The sequence below is a fragment of the Ptychodera flava genome, chromosome 1 (genome assembly GCF_041260155.1).
Source record: "Ptychodera flava strain L36383 chromosome 1, AS_Pfla_20210202, whole genome shotgun sequence".
Classification (NCBI taxonomy): domain Eukaryota; kingdom Metazoa; phylum Hemichordata; class Enteropneusta; family Ptychoderidae; genus Ptychodera; species Ptychodera flava.
Window position 1 is genome coordinate 43825929 of NC_091928.1, and position 23735 is coordinate 43849663.

Here is a 23735-nt window from a genome sequence, read left to right on the forward strand (position 1 = left end):
TTGCGTAACGTGTTGATTTTTTTATCTCTCGTTATGATAGTTGTAAAATATGTTAATATACTTATGTAGTGACGTAGTATTGTAGTGCGCATGCTCAGAATACAGTAGGCTCTGATCATTTCTAGAGGCTAGTGAACAACCGCCTCCGTGTCCTTCTATGCAATGCGTATTACATATACTACAAGTGGCGACGAGGACGGTATTTTCACGTTTAGATTTGACTCATGCATTTGCACAATTGTCATTTGATGATGAAAGTCGAAAATACTTAATCATCGATACTTACAAAGGCCTGTATGCCTATATTAGTTACCCTATTGTTTGAAGTCTGCACCAAAGAGTTTCCAAAGGAAGATGGATTGTATCTCAAGATGACTCTCATCGAAGGTGATAATGTTCATGAGAATCTTGATAGTTTAGAGGAAGTCCTCAAAAGATTGAGTGATAACAATCTCCATGTTAATTTGTCGAGATGTGATTTTTTCTAAGCAAGCACTGTATATCTTGGTTTCGAATACTGTGATTAAGGATTGAGACCTGTGGAATCGTCATTGCAAGAATTAAGCATGCTCAAATTCTAAATAATTTCACACAGTTGCGATCATTTCTAGGTAAGGTACAATATGACCATCCGTTTTTACCGAATTTGGCCACATCTTTGCATGCCACTCCATGATTGTTAAAGAAAGGTAAGAAAAATATCAAAAAGCGTATGAGAAATGTAAAGCAAAGTTAACCTATGAAACTTTACTTGTACATTATGATCTAAATAAGATGCTAAAGTTAGATTGTGATGCTTCAAGTTATGGTGTGGGAGTTGTTCTCTCATATTTGTTTGAAAATGGTGATGAAAGACCAATAGCGTATGCCTCTAGAACGCTAAGCCCGAGTGAACATAACTATGCTCAAATTGAGAGGGAAGCACTGTCACTTATATTTGGAGTTTAAAAATTCCATGATTTTCTGTATGGGAGAAAATTCACTTGATTAACGAACATAAGCCATTGCTAGCAATTTTTGGTTCGAAATCAGGTATCCCTTCCATAGCAACTGCAAGAATGCAACGATGGGCACTAACTCTGCACTATGATATAGAGTATCATAATATACAAGCACACGCAATTAGTGTTGCATTGTCAAGACTTCAAAGTCCAAGCACACAAGGTGCTCAGGTTATTGTATTTGCTGTGAGTGTAATAGATGAGAGTTTTCCAGTTGTAGCTAATGATACCTAAAATATAAACATAGAAATGGCATTCAGCATGTTAAAGTAGGTCCATATCGCTCTGCATCTAATGGTGATGCAGAGAGAGCAGTAGGGCTTGCAAAGGAAACCTTTACTAAACAGACGCGTCGTTTTCTTTGATATGTAGAACTTGTAAAATTTCTGTTTAGATACAGAACTACACCTCATGATACAACAGGTGTAAGTCCAGCTGAGTTGATGTGTAAACGTCAGTTTCGAACTAGATTGCAATTGGTAAAACAAAGTTTTGCAAAGCGGGTAGAAAAGAAACCAAAAAAGCACAAAAATGGCAATTTGATCGTCATAGAAAGCAAGGGAAATATTTCGAAATAGGTGATATCGTAAGAATGAAATAATTTTTTTACTAAAACCCAAACGGGATTCGTACCCCCACACACTCACGGCAACATCGCCTAGCTGAAAAATCATACAGCCGGGTCAAAGCTTGACAAGTTGTTATTACGCTCTGTAATTGAAGTCAAAGGACCTCGCAATTACATGGTCAAAATAGGGTACTCGACTAAATTGGTTTTTGCAGATCATATGGTGAAAACCTATGAAGAAAGTGAACCCGAGTTCAATTATATGGAAGTACTATTCTTCAGAGTATCAAAGGAGTATGTGAGCGATTTCAGTACACAGCCAACCAAGTGTAGTGAAACCTGAAGAAAATACTGCAGTTAATGGTACCAGTGAATCCAACAAAGTAACACCAAGTCAGGATACATAAGCAAAACCTAGTGCAACTACTAAGCCAGTCAGGAGATCAAATAGAATTAGAAAACCAATAGTAAAATTAAATCTGTTAATTTTGCAATGTAGTGTTATTGTAGAAATTCAGGCATGTAACACTTTTCTTTTAAAAGTTTAGTGTATGCTAATATATCCATCTAGTGACGTAGTCATGTAGTGCGTAAGCTCAGAATAAAGTAGACTCTCCTTATTGCTAAAAACCAGTGAACAATGGCCTCCGTGTTCTTCTATACAATACGTAGTACATATACTATAATAGTGAGTCTTTTAAGTTAAACAAGTAACAAGCCACATTAGTTTGTCTGGAAAATCCGAGGTAATCTAATTACATGTGCAAAATTGTCTTCTTTGACAATATTATACATGGGGCGATGACGTTTGGGTGTGACGATACCTTTGTGGGGTTTTTGCTATTTCCTGTTTACTTACTGGATCATTCTGTGACCATGACCGTGACTGTGTGTGGACACATAGAGTGATAATTTACTTCACTTTCAAAGTGCTTACTGGCAGTATATTCTTTAGTGTTGGATTGGGTCTGCCATTGGACGACTACATGAGTGATAGACAGTTCTTAAGTTTTAGTTTTATTTTCTTTTTTTTGCAGCTGTGCCAAATTTTTATTCTGAAATCGACGATCGTTGTGAAAGTCAAAATGACTACCATGGCCCTGCCAGACAGACCTTTGAACATGAAATTCGTTGATAAAAGATCCAGAGATAGCTGATGTTTTCCTCCGGTTGGGATAGAAGTAAATTGATGACAGACTGTGGCGTTTAACCTTTTCCCTCGCCCTCTTAACAACTTCGTCGGGAAAAGTGCCTAAACATAATCATTACGAGGCGGTTGTTGCCTTGCAACATTTCAACATTCGACATGGCTAAATTGATTGGAAACTTTCTCTCGTATGTCAATTTGACAAGTTATTCTTTCGGAATGAAGAAACTGTCGGATATTCTGACTGACGGATCGTTGGTTTTACATGATTGGAAAACAGGCAATCACTTTGCATAATATTCTACAGAACTTGTGTGCATCAGTTGATTTCTTATCAGTACACTTTTGTGGAAGGGCTGCTACTTAGCATTGCCGATGTTGACAATTATTGCGTTGAGCAACCGTTTTCATTAGCTGGTGACCGTAAAACGTTTACACGGAATTCGGATACAGACAGACAGCTCGATTTACAGATTTACTCACTTAACTAGCAGCTTGCCCAGAATTAACAATGGAAACCATGGATTTTGGTCAAACCATAACAATGAAAGCATTAAAGATGTTAACTACCATCCAACCTATAATATAATCTCAATAGCCCATGGCTGAAATGGACACAAAACATAGATAATAACATACATGGCAATGGACATCCTTTGGATACATCACCGTGGTCGCCACTATACATTGTTAAAAGAGATATTATCACTGCACGATACATGCTGAGAGGTCTGGTGTGTGATGAGCCTGAATCCAGGGTGTCTGATGTATTCATATGGGAGACACCATGATGTTCTGTTTAGGGTATCGGGCTCACTATCAGAGGATGGAGAGTTCAAGTATAGGATAAAGCCCGAGTACGAGGGCTCTTCTGGTATATAAAGTCCAACCCAACGATAAAATGTCGAGGCCGCAGGCCGAGACATTTTGTCGTAGTGTTGGACTTTATAAACCATCGAGCCCGAGTACGAGGGTTTTATCCGACTTAAAAACTATCGCCCTAACTGATATATTTCGTTTTCAATGCGTTTACGTCAACCGTCCCCTTTGTCAATGTAACATATACTTTTATTTGTGAAATAGCCTTCCAATGTAATGGAACATCCTATAAATGCCCTAGGGCACATTATATAAATGCCCTAGGGCACAGCAGCTTTTGTGTTGCAGCTGGTTTCCGCTGTGTGACCAAATTTGAATATTAAAATGTACCAGATGTCTACAGAATATGACATGTTCACTTTTGATTGGACAGTACTTTACTACGGCGCTGTCATTCGTTTCTGGAATTTGGTGACCAGGCTTAATGAGTCAATAAAACACCCTGAATTGACCACTCTGATTGGTCAATCAACAGTAGATAGTTTTTAAGACCAAGTAAGTCAAGGGTAACGGACTCTCTGTCAGAGGATGGTGAGTTCGAGAATCTAGATTGGTGCTGTGCCCTTGAGCAAGGCACTTTCTTCTTCATTGCTCCATTGAGTAATTGGTATAATGGGTACCTCATCCTGTAATTCAGTGTACGCTTGCTGGCTGATGGATTTAGCAAAACAAAGAAACTGTGTTACAAAAAAAACGAAGAGCAATATTGAGGTACAGTTTGAAAATGCGCGTTTTGCTAGAGAATAAGATTTTTTTTCGTATTAGTTGAGTTTACTGACGTCAACGCAATGAGAGCTAGTATTGAAGTCTTTCACACCGATCATTGAACTAAACCTTTATCTGTGCAATGACGAACTCTTAATTTTACAGTTCAGGGCTTATGGTTCCCTGGATGGATGGAAGAAGAGGAGGTAGTTGATTCATGCCGTCTTTTCTAAAATGAGATGACATTCATTTTACATATTTCGTGTATGCACTTCATTACCCCCGTTGTACAGATGTTTGATAGTATACGTTGATCTCCAATGGTTGGATCATATAAGGCAGAGGTAGCACTCTAGTTGAGGTTTACATTTCTGCCAAGATATGGTGATATACCACGTTTGTGATGGCAACGTAGCTTAGAAAGATACCAATCGATATTTATAGCATGGTCCAATTATTATTGTCTATAAGACCAACACATACTGCACAGAAAGCCACACATAGGTAGACAGGTACCCAATGGTATGTTAATGGGACAATAGTCTCTCATCGTGTAAACTATTAAAAATAGCAGAGACAGTACATCCATCCAAGTGTGAATATTAATATTTTCTAAAATTGTAATACATGTTATGATACGAACAGTCGTACAAATGTGCAAATGTAAGAGAAGAAATTAAGCAAACATTGAAAAAAGCTAACATTTACGTTGATTCATTTATTCTTCTAAATGTATGGTATACATCTCAACTTAGTTGTTGTTTTTAATCTGGCTCAGTTGCAGCAAACCGTATTTTTCAAACTTATAACGGTCTCTTGTACAAACTTATTACATTATCTTGAAATCTAGCACGTTGACTAGACCTTTTTATGTAATTTTCAAAATGACTTCTCATTCAAAGTCTCCTCAAGTGTGCCATTCCTGCTACATCCCAAATATACCACGGTTTATGTCACCACCGATCATGGTATGATATAAGGCTGCTTTCACAAACAAACACTTCTGGGGAGAGGAGTCCAATAAAAGTTCTCCGATTTGTTCAAATGCCGTCTAACAAACCTTCAATGCGTTCAAATCCTCTTACTGCCTTACCATAATTTTTAAAATCCCCTCAAAAGGTTGGGAGAGAAATTAGAGGTGGGTCGTTTTTTACGTACGTACGTATTTTGAACGGTCATGAAATTTCACGGACGCTTTTGGGGGGTCAACATTTTAGGGGTTTGCAACTATTAGAAGGCAAAATGTGGCTGATATAGTGCTATCAAATATCAAATCATAATACATAGGAGTCTATTTGGCAAACCATTAACATTTCCTTATAAAAAAGCTATATCTGTAAACTTCTATGCGTTTGATAATGCACGTAAAAGGATTTTGCTTGACGTTGTAAGTGGAAAGTGTATGTGTTTATAAGAATATTATTATTGGATTTTATCGGTAATGTTGATTCACTATACGTGGTAATCTATGGGAAACTTATGAACAATTGTTTTCCAATATAAAACTAGCAATATCTGTGCATTAATAGACATTTTATAATTGACATTATTGTACTTGATTAGAATAGGGTGGTTACAAGTTCATGTATGTACAGGAAATTTGATTAGTCAATGTTGTGCAAATTTTGCTTTCGTCCGTTATGGGCAGGAACCACTCTTATTAACGGTAGGGATATAGCCGAGCAGTTTTGGCTGTGATGTCTTCGCTAGGTGACTGGATGCAGTACGCTGTGAGTTCGAATCTACTGAATTTATTGAATTTAATACGAGATTCAACATGTTACTTCCATATTTAGCAACCCGAAATAACCTTTTTTTCACAATGCCTTTCAACAAATAGTAGGCAGAGAGCGCCAGCCGTTTTGCCTGTTTACTGCATTTACTATCACATTAAAAATTTAGTCCGAGAACTCCAAAACTGCATATCTCGATGTTTACCGTGAAATATCGAAGCTGGTATTTTACGGTAAGCTTAGGCTAAACGTAGAAGCGTCAGTCACATAAACAAATCTGTTCGGAACACACTGGACTGCAGTTGTATCATTTTTATTTGTCCGTATTTTGAGTATGATCGAATAAAATAATAAAGAAATAAATACCCCATGGCTTTCTATAGTAAGTAAACTCTAACCTGTGAAAAGTTTAGTCCAATACATCTAGCCAAGAATTAGTAATGACTTCACAAAGTTTGAAAACGCGCCTGAAATCCACTCACTCGCTCAGCGTTGACCGTGGCTGCCATTTTGTTAATTAGCCGCGCCAAAGACAAACATGCCAGCGTGTCTCCTGGGGCTGGTTCGGAATATTCCATTATGAAAGTCACACAGTTGGAGGGGACAGGATGTGAGCTTTAAAATGAGGGGTCACAATCGACACTCGGCCGAAAAATGAGGAAACGGCATCAAAAATGAGACTTTTGACACAAAATTTCACCACAATTAACCTTTTGATCCATGATTGTGGCCCCTAAATATAACGACCAACTATCATTTGTTCATTTAAAACTAATTTTTCGATGTTTGGAGCGAACGCAAAAGTTGGAACCGCCCTGTTTTGAAATCATATATAAGAACAGTCTACATCCGGGTACTTGGACAAGCGGCTGGACCCAAGCCTGACTGTGTACGCTGCATGTGCTGCTTTCTCCGAAACGGTAAGGATTTTTACAGCACAAATTCAGTAGAATTTTGGCTAAAATGGATTGATAATGTGTTCCGATAGCCTAATATTCAACAGTTTACTACATTTCAATCGATTCTTTGTCAGAAATTTGGCATAGAAAAAGTCGATCGAGACATGAGCTGTATAGCAATTAGTATGGCCGATGAGGGCGTTTTCCCTGTGCATTTCTATGGGCTTACATAAAAACAAAAGAAATTCTGTTTCATATTATCATATAGGGTTGGTTTTTCAATGTATTACTTTGGAAAACGCTGGTAAAATCAAACTGCGATATGTTTTTTTAATCTTGAGAGAATATTTTAGCGTGAAAGAGTATTTTCTCGTTTGAGTTACCAATATTCAAGTTTTAAATCGTGTTATTTTCAATGATGGATAGATTACTTTTATTATCTCATCATTGCTGTGATTGCACATGGTGTTGGTTAATTTGAATGATTAATAATAATGCCCATTTTTTTTCTTTTTTAATATTGCAGATATATTGCAGCCATGACAATCTGTGTTACCAGGGGTGACATTATTGCACTTGTGGTGAAGGCCCAGGAGGAAAATACTTCATTAAATCATTGAATCATTGAATAATCTGAGTATCAAGTCTTATAAAAATTGGATAATTACTCTGATAAAACAATGATATTGAATTTCATTTTAGAATTTATGAATGGCACCCACTATTGAAATGTTTAAACAGCATTTGGTATCCTTAATTTGAAATCTGAGTCAAATTATAGTACTATCTCTGAAGAAACTGATGGAAACCAGTGATATTAAAGCAAAGCAATGTAATATTGACTGTTTCTGTTTCCTTAGCAACAGTTGAGTTTGCAATTGTATTCACTGTATACTTCAGTAGCTGTGACAAGTAAAATTGAATCTTACAAGTACAATGTAGACAAAATATATATTGAAAGACAAGGAAAACTACATTGGTAACAACGGGTAATTTATTCATGGTTTGTTTCCATGGTATAAGTGCATTTTGAACAGAAGTTACAAGCATTTAACCAATTGTCTTTGTCTACATTTCATCAAATTTGGTGCCATTGTCTTTCCTATGCAACAATGGTTAAGATGACAAAGACCCTTCCAAATTAATTCTGAAAATTTAATTCTTTAAAAATCCGTATCTTCAAAATGCATTATCCGATTTTCATCAAATAAAGTGCATTCTTCTTCTTTTTAAGAGTTCTATCCTGATACAACATTTCTAATGCTGTGAAAAACATGATAAATTTTCACCGCTCCTTCCTGGTGACGTTAACGTCACCAGGAAGGAGCGATATGGGTCCCGATATGGGCAGGGTATATGATAATATTCCATATCCATACACAACTAAGCTCAAGCACGTATGTATAGATGAATAATGTGTCATGTCATTTCCTATTTCTCTCTTTCACCACGATACAGATAGAGTGACAACACAATCACGTAACCTGTACGAATTGACCCCAGACGAACGCAAACGTTTTCAGAAAACGAGGTCACCGTGTGAGGTCAAACATGGCGGCCTTCGGAATTAACACGATTGTCACCAGGCAAAACTGCAGGCTGAAGCTTCTAAGCATCGCCAGGTTCCGCTCAACGACCGCGTCTCAGACGAATGACGACAGCAGTTGTGTAAAACCCTTCCATGATATACCGGGACCTAAGAGCAGTATCGTCTCACTGGCAACCTCATACATTGCCGCAGTTGCAACCGGCGAACTGTACAAACCATGGCGAACGTTGACAAAGCTACGACAGGACTATGGTCCGATCTGGAGGCAAAAGTTTGGGTCCTCAGAAGTAGTTTTTCTGGGCGATCCGACATATTTTGAAATCGTACTGCGAAGTGAAGGAAAATACCCGAAGAGAACAGGATTTAAACCTTGGCTGGCGCATCGCGAACAGCGAAAGTTAGGCCGCGGTGTTTTGCTTCAGTAAGTGCAATGACCCTGTCACTCAACAATCATAGCACTCATCGGAAAGATTGGAGGGCTGTATTGGAGGGCCTAATGTCTCCGCAGCACTACAGATATATCTACACGTAGGTTAACTTTACGAGCAGCTTAAAATTAAATATACAACACAGAGGGGCTGTGTGTAAAACAACAAGCTCTGGGTATGCGTGCAAGATATGATAAGTTGTATTTAATTTAGCGTGTGGTTTTGGCAGAATGCATATCCATTAAGGGACGTTCAGTTTTTACGGCCGGGGGGGGCGGCAAAATCCAGGGGGGTCATCCTAATTTTGGAATCCGCGAAGGGGGGGGGGGTCATCACTTTTTCACTGGTAGGAAAGGGGGGTTCACCACATTTTCAAAAACATAATACCTACAATAATGTTCACTTTATGCCATGGCCATGATCGACCCTCTTTACCGGCGGACCACCTTCGGCGGCCCAAGACAATAAATTGACTTTATGTATTACCCATGACCCTCTTAACGGGCATACGCCTTTGGCAGCCCACTCCAATTAGGTTTACTTCGTGCAACGGCCATGATCGACCCTCTCTACCGGCGGGCCACCTTCGGCGGCCCACTACAATAAATTGACTTTATGTAATAGTCCATGACCATCTTAACGGCCGGACGCCTTCAGCGGCCCTGTCCAGTACAATTTACTTCATGCAATGGCCATGATCGACCCTCTTTACCGGCGGGCCGCCTTAGGCGGCCCACTACAATTAATTGACTTTATGTAATAACCCATGACCATCTACGGGCGGACGCCTTTGGTGGCCCACTCCAATTACGTTTACTTTCAATAATGCAATGGCAATGATCGACCATCTTTACCGGTGGGCCACCTTTGGTGGCCCACTAGAATAAAGTTGACTTTACGTAATGGCCCATGACCTTCTTAACCGGAGGGCTGCCTTTGGCGAACCACTCCAATAAAGTTTACTTTATACAATGTCCATGGACATAAGTTGTCTATGGAAATGAAGTTAAAAATTGCCTTACAGTCGTCCTAATTAACAGACTTTTGCATGGATGTGGCTTAGAAGTTTGCGCACTGGCATCTCTGCTACACGAATAAAGTGCGCCGTGTACCGGAGTTCACATCCAAACCGTGTGGGTAAATTTGACATATGGGTTTTTGTTACTTTTCAGCGGGGGGGGGGGGGGGGGGCATCAAATTTTTTCTTCTGACAAAGGGGGGTAATCTTTTTTTCACGAAAAATGCAGGGGGGTCTATATTTTTTTGAACACCAGCGACAAGATTTTTGCCTTCCCCAAGGCCGTAAAAACTGAACGGTCCCTAATCTCAGTGAAATTTCAACCGTTTTCATTGAACAGGGAGGGCGCTGACTGGCACCGCAATAGAGCTGCGCTCAGCAAGCGAATGATGATACCACGTGAAGTTGCCTCCTACACCGATACCCTCAATGACGTCATCACTGATCTGGCAAATAAGGTGGTCAGATCCAGAGATGCTTACAAAACGGACAACATTGTACCCGATATTGAAAATATACTGTTTAACTGGTCACTAGATGGTAAGTGCACCAATCGTTATGGCCCCTAAATCACTAATTAAAATCACAAGTTTACTATAGGTAAGCGGACGAGTAGGAGGCGGTTTACGGAATTTAACGGTACAGTTTGCCAGTAAAACTTCGAGGCCCGCAGGGCCGTGGAGTTTTATGGCAAACTGTACCGTTAAATTCCGTAAACCGCCGACTACGAGTTCGCTGACCGTGTTATACCACGAATTTGCCGAGTTTTAGAGCCTTATTTGCACGCCGAAAGTTTTATTTGTAATTTTAGTGCAGTGCAAGTTGAAACTTTGGCAGGAAAACATTGACGCGTTTTGACACCTTGTTGAACGAAAGTATAAAAAAACAACCCATGATTGGATAAAACAAAGTTGACATGTGTTGCTATTGTAGTGCGATGACGTAGTTGAGCACCTGGTTTGATTTGAATTGTACGAATTAAGTTTGATTGATTGGTTAGTTGAATGAAGTGAAAGGGTGTTTGCAGATCGACGTTAGAGCCACGCTTTGCTCATTTGGGTCGAAAACTTTGAGCAGCATACACGCAATTGCCGAGTCGCTCTACGTATATCGATATGGCGGATGAAGTACAAATGAAAGCTGTATCCGGTGCACTTCAACTATCAAAGCCAAAGATAGAAAAGAAAAGTCCCCCTGTCACGCCAGTGCTAACGGCCACAATCGGAAGACCAAGCTACACAGCCACGTCAGAGAAAGGCGCAACAGAAACTGCAAGTACAAAAAAATACGTGTAGATCCACAATGACTGTTGTACTGCTTGTGTGTTTGTAGGTAAATTATATATTAAAAGAAAGCTCTCTTCAAGACCAATTGATTGCATTTTGTTTGATGAAAATCGGTTCAGTACATGCAGAGATATGTCCTGTTGAATTTGAAAAAAAACTTCTTCCTATTTAGAAATTATGCCATGGTAGACACCTGTAGTTATCATAACCACCAGGTGACCCCATTTTGAACATTGTTTGAGGAAACTAGAATTGCAATTTCTTGTGCTTTTTGCAATAACTCAAGCATTTCTTATTGAAAATTGATGAAATTTTTTGTGGATATTGCTGACGAAATGTTCAATGGTTTTTAATTTTTATAAATGAAAAAGGTTATTTAGAATGCTGTTTACAAGGTAAACAAATAAACAATACCTGTCAAAAATCAAATGATACCTGTGACATTGATCGCTGTATGCATTTTGTATTGTGAACATCAACAGAAATATGATAATCATATTCCATCATATTTACTTTGCATATATGAAAACAGTTATTTAGATTTATATTTACAAGGTAAACAAATTAACAACAAAACCTGTAAATAATCAAATGATACCTGTGACATTTAGAACTTGATTCATAATTAAATTTAACATAATATTTTTTTAGATTTTTTTTAATTTGAACTTCGAAATTTTTTTTAAATTTTTTTGTGTGATTACAACTTTTATTAAATGATTATGAAATATGTCTGATTAATGTAGATTTTAAGTTAAAATAATTACAAAGAACTTTTCCAAAACGTCAAAAAACTTCGTTCTCAACCCTTTGTCAATGCCGTAAAACAGCAACACGCATTTATAGAATGAACAACTGCATTAAACTGGATGCAAAGTTAAGCTGCCTCGGAATAACATAGACCCTCGAACATGTCGAAGTCAGCGGTCCGAAATACAAACCAGTATAAATACAACTTTTCCAAAGTCCGGGACACCATCAATGAGGAAAGAACAAATTAATTATCTATGGCCTAGTTCTTCAGAGAGAACTAAAATAGTCCCCTTTTCGGGAACTAAAGATAGAAACTAAAATTTCAGTATAGTATCGGCAAAGTGTGGTGCATGTGCGTATGCCTACAGTTGTACACTGCAGTGCAGTGCTGGCTTGACGACTTCTCAGTGTCTATCCGCCTGGTGTCTATCGAAAAATATCACCCGGAAGTCAACCTACTTCGAACAAGATAACGTTTGAAAGGGTAAAGTATATAAATATATCTCTAGATCCTTGCATTTAATAAGAAATCAGACAAATCTAGCTGCAAAATCGTGAACGTCGGAACTCAGCTTAGACCTCCTGACACAGAACATGCGGCGAAGCGCCGATTATACTTGTATGTGATTCCTGGAAGTGCCCGGATGTAAAGTTGGGGTGAAACCATACTCGCTAAAAAGGGCCTTAAGCATCATTTTTCGCATCGTCAGACTCGTAATTATTGCAGAATTACAATTAATATTTATCATAAAATTAATTTTGGGGCCGAACGTTTAAGGAAATCAAGATTTTCTTTCAAAAAAACAACAACGAAACACAAAGTTTGATCACAGATTGAGTTTTTCTTGGCCGATTTTAACGTTCGCCCCCTCAAAATGAAGCCCATGATCTCTACTTTCGTACCAACCCTAAAAAATAGTGATGCGATCGGAATAAGTCATGCGGAGAGCCTATCAAAGAGGTATATGTTCGATCTCCTTCGCGGGACATATGAGGTCACGGCACAACGCTCATAATGGACGCCAAAATCGCCGGTACGCGTGAGTTTGTAGTCGTGCTGCTTTGCCATTTATCGTAGTACAAAAGTGAAAATTTCCCAAAATGAAGTTAAAATAATAATCTTCAACACTACAGTTTCATTTTCTCTGATTATTTGGTCTATTTAAGAATTAACACGAAAGTTCGGACTAGACCTGCATCGAACGCGTACGTTCAACACAAATGTCACGTGACCTAAAATCCCTAGTGTTTGCCTGTAGCTAGATTTAACTTTACCAAAGGCGACTGAAACCTCTACATTCAGTGTTGATAACTGACTTTTAAGTCTTAAATTTCAGCTTCAAATGATCGTGATAATAATAACCTTAACACTGAAGTGATATTTGCAATCAATGCCGTTATTTCACGGTGACCTGTAATTGATTTTGAGATGTACAGTCGTGCAAAATTAATTCAGTCCGGTGATTCTTTTAAAGTGTCTTTACTCTGTACTTAATGGTGAAATAAATTTCTTCTGGTATAATGTCTCGCATTTGTTTTTTTTACTCGTCGCCACGTGACTTTCTTTTGTTTAAAAAGTGTCCATTTTACAAGTTCTTTTGTTTAAAAGTGTCCGATTTACTAGTAAATCGGACACTTTTAAACAAAAGAACTTGTAAATCGGACACTTTTTAAACAAAAGAAAGCCAGGTGGTATATAATAAAATATTCGGTTATGGAAATTAGAGAGCATGGTTAGAACAATGGGCACGAGGCGGAGAGTGGTATAACTGTATAAAATCATGATATTCAAAGTTAAATCTTTCCGAAAAATCTTTCTTACAGTTTACTGTAGGCCTACATTAGGCCTACTGTTGTCAGAGATGGAATAAATCGACAAGTCAATTATTGTACATAAAACTCGTGGAAATTCGCCGTTTACGCGGATTTTCTTTGAATTGTTGAAAGTATGCTTGAATTTGCGAAATTATCTGTGACATCCAGCATGCCCTTCATAAAATCACTTCTTCAATACAGGTCTCGAACACATCGTACACCAAATGTACACCAAATTTAAAACTCACAGATCAGTAAAGTTACCAGGTCAAGTTCACATTCAAACAGTAAAGTCACAGAGTAACCATATTTGATGTACAGAGAATGTGAAACCCGGGGTGAAGAATGCCATGTCGAGAGCAGAAAAATACTTGAAGTACACCATAAGCTACATGTACACAACTTTTAATCCGAAAGATTTCCAGTCCGGAAAAATGTGATTTTAACAAGGCATGGTCGTTTATGTCCTTAGCTACCTGTGCTGTTATTTATAATAAGAAGTTACACCTTCTCAGTGATAAACCGTACTTTGAGGCCGAGACTTTCATACAAGCAGTACATGACATGTTCAACACAACGGCCAGTCTCCACTTCGTCCCGATTCGAATTCATCAAAAGCTCAACAGCTGGGTTTGGAAGAAACACCTCAGAGCGTGGGACACCATCTATGCTACTGGTTAGTGGAATTTGGGGGAGTTAAATGGCTTTTTATTCTACAAGATTTACTCAAATGTCAAAGGCAACCCCTGGAAGGTACAATATCTTCCCAGTTTACAAATACCCGAATATACAGTATTCTAGAAATACCTGTTAGTGTGCCTCTCATCAACACTGCAGCTATTTTAATTTCATGTGTTCCAGTGATATATATCACACAACCCTTTCGAACCAAATTGCGTGAAAGTACTGACCAGACAAGCAATGAATCGAACATTGGTCAACAGAATTTTATGTTAGGCGTATGATAAATATCTGTGCGTGGTCTCTAGGCTACGTAAACAGCGTATACAGAATATAAATTTTGTGTTTGGCCATGTTGATCATTTAGAGCACAACAGCATACAGGTTTATGGGGTAGACACAATGATGGAAAAGGTCCCTGCGTAAACGAATAGTTAGCGATTTAACACGCATTTTTAAGAATTACTTAATACCAGTACATGATGGTGCGAATACAGCGATCTGATTTGTCGAAACGTGAAAAGAACCGTCGTACATTAACGATATAGCACTATTGGCACACGAGCAAACTCTCGGCAAGAACAAAACTCCTTTTTTTGACAGTCCATGATTGAACTTGAATATGCTGTTATGATATAAAAGCAATAAAGCATGAACGGATCAAAGTCTCGTAGTATACCGTGTGCTTTATTGCTTAAGAATAACCAAAAAATAATGCGTCAAAATTTCTTGCAACCGACAGCAAACAAGTTTATCGACGAGAGAATGAATGACATCACAAAACAGCTGGCCGCTGGAGAAGATATCGGTGAAGAAGCCGATTTCATCACGTACATGGTTATGAAAGGAACACTTGAGTTAGATGAAATATACGCCAATGCGACAGAACTACTAGCTGCGTCTGTCGATACGGTGAGACTGTTTTTTGTCATTTTTATATGTAAAAGGATATTATACCATAGTTTTGTCAATACTAGTGAATTTCGTGATGTTACTCCCATTTCTGATAATTTATCCGATTATTCAGTATTGCGGTCCAATGCATATGTTTTCGACATCTAAAAATCGCCTGGCATGCAAATCTATAAAATGATAGCAATAATGTATCCCCATGATGTACTCGCCTTCGCCTTGTACATTTTGTACAAAGTTGCCTTTCGTCCGTTGTGGTCCCAGAGGGGTAGGCCTACATTACTGCGTAATTGTAAGTTTAATAATCTTGTGTTACGTGAGAAAATTACAACGTTGAACTCAGCAATTTCCTTTTTAAATAAGATTGATTACAAAATAAATAAAATTAATCACTAAGTCAAGGGACAGAGTACAAACTGTAAAAGTTGATAGGCTATTTATCTCAGCTGGGATGGCTTAAAGCTCCAGAGTTAGACAGTGAGACAGACCGATTTAAATTAGACTCGTTGTGACACAGTCATTACGTCACGAAGAAAAATATTAGCTAATAATATACTTATCACATGAATAAACCAAGACTTCATTATTTTTTGCAAAGTAAAAGAAATTTTCCATAACGATTCCGCGTTTAAACTTTTGAACTACATTAGGAGTAATGTCAATACGCCGTGGGCAAGTTGTCAATCATTTGTAGTCCGTCGTGTGAGAGAGGAACACTGCGTTCACGTTCGTGTATCAGTGGAGGAAACGCCAAAGACCTCTAGGTCTACACGTACCTTCCGCAAAGTTATACACTATTTCTAAGATAGCATAGGCCTAGAAATTTACCTCAGACCAAGTAACGCTTTTTTTTCGGGAACAAAAATTGACTGAATCTCAACGGCACGAACACAGTGTGCAACATTGCGCCTGACCCTGGTTACAATGCTTACGGAACCTACGGTAAACGCGACTTAAGCTCGACCAGCTTCGGGTTCGTTGTTTCCGCAAACTATTCACGTAATTCCTGAGGAATATACTGGCGGTACACTCTTGTGTTTCATTGTTCTCATTATTATTGTCGCAGTATGAAAATATCTATTACATAACGTGACTTTTTGAAGCCTGGACATCGTACTTGACCCCCATGTTGCAGTGGAAGCTGTATTATGTACCGCACGAAAGTACTCAAGAGTGTCGAATGTTGAGGTGTCGGCGGGGATCTATACGAATACTAATTCTCAAATTGACGACAAAACTAAAACACAAGGAGTCAAAATTTTACAAATTGGTGTATTTTGTCAGACTCTAATAATCATGACTAATTTTTACGATATTTTCAAGTCTGACACATTTTTATCGTGGGACAAATACCAGCCGCCATGTCGTTTGATTACAATAATAAGAACACCGACGCTCGGCGCAAAAATGGGTCGACGCACCAACATTGATGACATAGACGCGGGTTGTCGTGCCGTAGAACAACCAGAAAATGCATCCCGTGTTTTCTGTTCAGAGACGACAAAATTGGCTTGTGCATATGATAAAATATATTATTCGTATTTATAATTTTTATGTAGGCAACTGTGTATTAGCTACGGTTGTTTACTGTTTGAGAAAATTTACTTTTTGTCTGATCATATTTTGAAAGTGTAACTCGGTCGGATTGAAATATAATTGAGAGAGATGAGATCTGAGAAATAATATTTGCGGGATACAAGATGACGCCTTTAAGGAGTATTTTTTCTTATCTATCACTTTTGAAGCTAATTTTGAAGCCCTAACATTGAGAAACATTTTCACCGTCTTAGTTTTTTCCAAGCACGGAAAATAATATTTCTCCCCATGAAGTTAACATTGCGATGGGCGTCATTTTAATTTTAAATACATGTTAATTAGGGTAATATGCTTCTCTAATACCCAAACTTTACATGGTGACCCCTGATTTTTATTCTTGATTTTGTAAGAGATCGGTTGAAAGCTTCACTGAAGACAGTTTTTTTTAGCAAAAGTTTAAGTCTTTCACTTTCGAGGCGCATACTACCACAAACAAGTACATTATAAAAGTGTTTCAGGATTTTTATGACGATTCTTTAGGCTAATTTTTCTGTTTTTCGTACCATCCAGACATCGAATTCATTGTTGTGGGTACTATACTGTCTCGCTAAGAACCCACACGTACAGGAGTCACTGTTCAGGGAAATTGAAGATGTGGTCCCCATGGGAGAAACACCTACGTACGAACACATCAACCAAATGCCATATTTAAAGGCGACTGTTAGGGAAACATTGAGGTAAAATAGTCATAATTTTTTTGACGTCATTCACTCATATTACGACATAGTAATATAAATATAAATTTTACTATAACCCAAACGTGATTCGAATCCCAACACACTCACGGCAACATCGCCTAGCTGCTAGACCTCACACAAAACCAGTCGGCCACTGCTTCCAACCCAAAAGAGTTGGTCACAGTAACCGACTTAGATGTTGCAATTCTGTGCGCGACCAAACAACACGGTGTGCGTGGAGCAGACGACACAAAGACACAGTACACGCACATATAGTAATCGGAAAAGCACGAAGCTTTTTACTGAGCTATCAGAAGGGGTTCGGTTTTATTGGAAACCTATGATAAATCAGTTATTGTAGGAAAGGGAGAGGGGAGATGGCGGAGCGTTTTTATTAATCCTATAATCTATCAATCTAAAACTTTTATTTATGTATCTATCAATGTGTATGTATTTATGTATTAAAAATGTATGTATTAAAGTAAGTTTTAATGTATGTATGTATGTATGTATGTATGTATGTATGTATGTATGTATGTACAATTATATATATATATATATATATATATATATATAAATACACATAAACAGACTATAACACGCAAAAACACACATACACAAATATATATATATATACATATATATATATATATATATATATATATATATATATATATATATATATATATATATATATATATATATATATATATATATATATATACAAAATGTAAACAATGTGCCCTCCCGGTATTCACCATAATGGCTTTATGGCAATCTCTGAACTTGGGCACAGAGAGTATATATATATATATATATATATATATATATATATATATATATATATATATATATATATATATATATATATATATATATATATATATATATATATATATATATATATATTTGTGTGTGTGTGTGTTTGCGTGTTATAGTCTGTTTATGTGTGAGTGTGTTAGAGTATCATTGTATGTTTTTATTTTTAAATGTCATTGGGCGAAATCTTGTGTGACTTTAGAAAATGCCACTTTCTTGATCTTAAATAATAAGATTTGCTAATTTATATGTATTGATTACATTACCGAAATTTCGTATCCTTACTCATATTGTTGAAGTGTTGAATGCATGATCATGTATCCAAACATCATTTTAATGATTTTCATATTTTATAGAAGAGTAATCATTTATGTAAATTGAAAGGATGCAATATGATATTCATATTATGAACATTGGGGATTTTAGCTAATCATTTAATATATTGAGAGTTTGCCATTAACATTTTATAAATACATCGATTATCAGAAAAGTTGACATTATCTGTTCTTCCTTTTGCATAGGTTGTACACACCAACCGCCACTATTTCAAGGGTACTGAGTAAAGATGTGGTAATTGGTGGTTACCAAATTCCAGCTAAAGTGAGTATGAGCGCTGAAAACATAGTAAGCGAAACTGTAGAAAAGAGAACCAACCCAAGACGAATGACAATAACACACATGGACTATGATATGTTATCGTTTTGTTTTATACAGCATGAAATATTACAGCCACAACACTCAGACTACTATATGTATATAACGTTTGGGGGCAAAGGACAAAATATTCAAAATATTGGTTAAACGGATGTCATAGAGAAAAGCCAGACAAAATATCTAAAGTATTCTGGGTTTTGCTCTGCCCATGAAATCGTCCGCATATATCATATGTAATTGTCTAAAGCAATGAAGACACCTCACCGAGAGCCGGTGACACTGTAATGAGGAAGTATTCGTGTCTGATCGATTGTGGATCCGTACCATGAAGTAATGGTAGCGAATCTTACAAACATTGTCCTTTATGTCTATTCAGACTACCTGTGTCGGACAGACTTGGCTGATTAGTCGAGATCCGGAATATTTCCCCGATCCTTTGGAATTCCGCCCCGAGAGATGGATACGAGGGGAAAACGAACATTTTTACGGTTTCACTTCAATACCTTTCGGCTATGGACCAAGGATGTGTATTGGTAAGTCTTCGGACATGAGACAGTTGGGGTATATATTACGCGGTCTTTGAAATCACCAGACACAATGTTACTTTACATAAAACGTTATCCACATGGCATATTCTTTTAAGAGATGTTTAGCATTTTCGGATAAAGATTTCAATATGTCCTTGGGACTGTTTATTTTTAAGATTTATAAGAGTAAAATAAGAAAATGAAGAGTTTTAAGCCAAGAAGAGAATCTGTCGTATAACCGGAAGAAATTTATACTTGTTATTAACTTCTATTTCCCCAATACACGAAAATTATTTTCAAACTCATATTTCTTATTTGGATGCTGACAGTCTCCTGTATTGTAAAAGATTATAAGCATCGCGTAGAATATCAGAAGATATACGTGTGTTCCTTTCGCTCTTAAACTTTGCATTAGCGCATTTAATGCTGAACTTTATCACAGCCAACAAATATTCTTCTCTCGTGTTAAAGCGTGATTGCTCTCATCTTTCAACAGGAAAGAGATTGGCAGAACTGGAAATACATTTGGCATTGGCGAGGGTAGGCTTTAACCAAATTCAGTCTGATATGTAAATCTTCAGTAGCCGTAACTTTTGGCTTCTTTTCCATCATTTGTGGTAAGCTTGTATGAAACAAAATATTCCTACTTTTAGAATCAATTCTATCCAACTCACCAACACCGCTCTATGAGTGTATTCTTCATTTTCTTGTTGACAAGTGAATTAATGTAAGCTAGAGTTTTTTTCATACTAACATTATATAACGTACACAGTGCTTTATGCTAGCTTGACTCGCGTTTTACATTTCAAAAGTCTTTAAGGAGAAGAGGGAGAGGAAAAGATACTTATTAAATAAGAAAAGTAATGAAAGAACTATCAAAAGTTACAGCTATTTATGCAATTTTCCCATGTATGGAAATACAGTCATATTTTCGATAGAAAAAATAGCATACTTGGGGTGATTATGTTGAATTGAAGCAATTTGAGTGATATGTCATCGGTGAAAATTGGAAGAAGCAAATTGCTACTGTAGTTATCAATATCGATTCTTTGGGTTTAATCATAGAAACTCTCATTGTCCATGTACTTTATACAAAACATTTATCTTCAGAGGGAGGGGAGAAACATTACCATAACATAGAGCTACCATATAGTTTTCCTGTTCGCGAATCTCTTGGATTATTAACCCTTTCACCACCATGGTTTGTCCCAAATCCATTGTTTTCTATGGTAAAGTTGGACCTGTATACAGGGAACTGGGGTTGAAAGAGTTAAATAACTCATATTCTCTTCCTTTATTTTCACAGTTGTGCCGAAAGTTTCTTCTGGAATATACAACCGACGTAGAATCAAAGTTGTCGACCGTCAATGTTCCAGACAGACCTTTGAACTTAAAGTTTATCGATAGATCTCAGATCTAAGTCACAGTTATTGGCAGGCTTTGCTAGGTCAATGTAAGAGTTTACAAAATCAGCCTTGCAGTCGCTTAGGAATTCGTCCATAATTCACTTGTCGTTCTACTTTCATATGTCTCACCCGATCAATTTTGAGGCGATTGTATACAGACGCCAATGAGGAAAGGCGCCACTGTATACCCTAGACTGAACAACTTAAATGGTTTAATCTCGTGATTAAATATGTCTGCACTGTGATGCAAACATACCAAATTAAAGTGATTTACTATAAGCAGTCATACAACAGTGAGTTGACATTTACAGAGACAATTGTCGGAAATGCCATTTGAACTGCTCTTAATGCAGTTAATGTTGCTCGTAGAATAAGTATATTGACAAAATAAAATGGTACAGCTAAGCGGAGCAATTATCTGATGATTATTGGCATTGATTCCAATTTTGTATCTGTTCCCAAGCCAAAGATGCTGTAAAACCATGTGAAATGATTAATGAAACATGTATCCATGTGCTCGAATTACATGTACAAAGTTGACTTCTGTGACTATATACTGTATACGGTGACGATGACGTATGGGTATGATACCTTTGTGGGTTTTTTGCTGTTTCCTGTTTCCTTAATGTATAATTCTGTGACCAGTTTTGACATTTAATGTCCATTAATGTCCAGAACTCTATGGAGAAAATAAAATTTTCAATTTTCAAAAAACTAAGACGGCGAAAATTTTCTTACTCAATGGCTTCAAAATGAGCTCCCACAAGTGGTAGATCAGGAAAGAATTGGAAAATCTTGACAGCCAAAATATCTGTCCCCGAGGCGCATTCTACCTTAAATAGAGTTGACATTTCAACACGTTCCTGTCCCGTCACGCTCACTACCTATTTACACACAACTACCGTCAAATTGCAATAACTACTTCAATTTCCAAATTGTATGAAATAATTTTTATAGAGATGTAAGTGTTTTCTCATTACCAGTGATCACCAGTTTGGTTGTAAAGAAAACCACTCGACTGATATGTGTATCTTTATTTGGAACGAGGTCATTGATTTTTACAATCTTCATAATAGTACTATATTTTTATGCTTTCTTGATGCGACGAAATCATTTGACAGGATGAACAAATGGACCTTGTTCCGTTAATTGATTGACAGACCTGTTCCTCTTTATATCGTCAAACTCTTAGTTTTTTTGGAACAGACACCAAGATTTTCTTGTTAGATGGGGTTCAGTACTGTCAGACAGCTTTCCAGTCAAAAATGGTGTCAGACAGGGGGAATTCTTTCCCCATGGCATTTTGCAGTATATGTAGTTAAGCTAAGTAGTGAACTTGGTGGAACACAAATTGGCTTTTTCCTTGCAGGAAAATGTGTTAATCATATCATGTATGTAGACAATATTGTTCTCGTGTGACCCTCTGGTAAGGTTATTAATCTGCTAGTTAAAAAGTATTTTTAATTAGTTATGGTGGCGTCGATGTCCAGCACGATATTATCTATAATGCTAAGAAATCGAAGTGTCTGTATGTAAAACAACCAAGGAACAACATTTCACGTTTACTTCACATTTTTCTCAATAATACGGTCTTCAAATTTGTTGAGAAACATAGTATTTTGGAGCCATCTTGAACCATTTTGGAAATGATGGTGGCAATATAATACGCCAAATTAGATCTCTGTATTCATAGACGAATTCACATTAATTTCATACCTGTTCAACTCTGGTCAAAATAAGGCTTTTCCAAACTTTCTGTTCTTCGATGTACTGCTTCAATTTATAGAGTGTTTCCCCCAAAAGATGTATGAGTGACATTCGTGCTGCTTACAATAATGGTTTAAGAATTCTTTTGAATTTTTAGCGAAACATTTGTACGTAATCACATATTAACCTTTGACAGTAAACAACGTGCAGCTCGGGCTTGTTTTTATCTTAGATTGACTAGAAGTACAAACACTTTAGTCTGCTCAGCCTTGTCTGGTTATGTTATTAATGGGAGCAGATGGTGGTATATTTTATGACGGAATGTCGTTAAAGTTTTACTCGTATTTATAGATGTTCTGTTTGTCTTGTCCAGATTTTTAAAATGTGTTTATGTAGTTTTTTCTTGTCCTTGTCATTGTCTGTCTTATATCGATTTTGTACATTTTTATTTGCTGGTTCTCGAAACAAGGTAAAGTAATAATAATAGAACATAGGGTTCGGATATAGCCGAGTGGTTTTGATTGTGATGCATTCGCTAGGTGACTGAGTGCAGTACGTTGTGAGTTCGAGTCTACTGAATCTACTGAATTTAATACACAATTCAACAAATTACTCTCACATGCCTTCATAGCATAGTGGGCGGAGAGTCGCAGCCGTTTTGTTTGTTTACTGCCTTTGCTATCAAATTGCAAATTTAGTTGGGAACTCCAAAACTGATTACGTTTATCGTGCATATCTCGACGTTTACCGTAACCATAAAAGCTGATATTTTTCAGGTAAGCGTCATCAGGATGGAGCGATGTGACCATGGGTATATGATAATATTCCATATCCACACTTGTAAGCTCAAACATGTATGTGATTATGTATTTTTAATGTGCCACGTCATTTTCCCCTATCTTCGGTCTTTCAGTACGACACAGATAGAGTGACAACACAGTCAGCTAATCTGACCGAATTGACCCAGACGAATCC

The 23735-nt window shown here is 37.3% G+C and overlaps 1 protein-coding gene across 1 annotated transcript; it reads left to right on the forward strand.

The window, feature by feature from the left end:
- Positions 1–5689: 5689 nt before the first annotated feature.
- Positions 5690–21537, forward strand: LOC139138469 (1,25-dihydroxyvitamin D(3) 24-hydroxylase, mitochondrial-like). Its single transcript, XM_070706859.1, has 10 exons — positions 5690–6030; positions 8391–8902; positions 10268–10467; positions 14254–14457; positions 15205–15374; positions 17481–17647; positions 18988–19066; positions 19497–19653; positions 20144–20187; positions 20954–21537. Exons 2-10 carry the CDS (start codon positions 8484–8486, stop codon positions 21065–21067), a joined length of 1554 nt encoding a protein of 517 aa, XP_070562960.1. The 5' UTR covers positions 5690–6030; positions 8391–8483; the 3' UTR covers positions 21068–21537.
- The last annotated feature ends 2198 nt before the right edge of the window (positions 21538–23735 follow it).

Coding starts and splice junctions, on each gene's coding strand:
- LOC139138469 (XM_070706859.1), top strand. CDS start 8,484: ATGGCGGCCTTCGGAATTAACACGATTGTCACCAGGCAAAACTGCAGG. Junction 19,067..19,496: donor GTTACCAAATTCCAGCTAAA/GTGAGTATGAGC, acceptor ATGTCTATTCAG/ACTACCTGTGTCGGACAGAC. Junction 20,188..20,953: donor TACATTTGGCATTGGCGAGG/GTAGGCTTTAAC, acceptor TTATTTTCACAG/TTGTGCCGAAAGTTTCTTCT.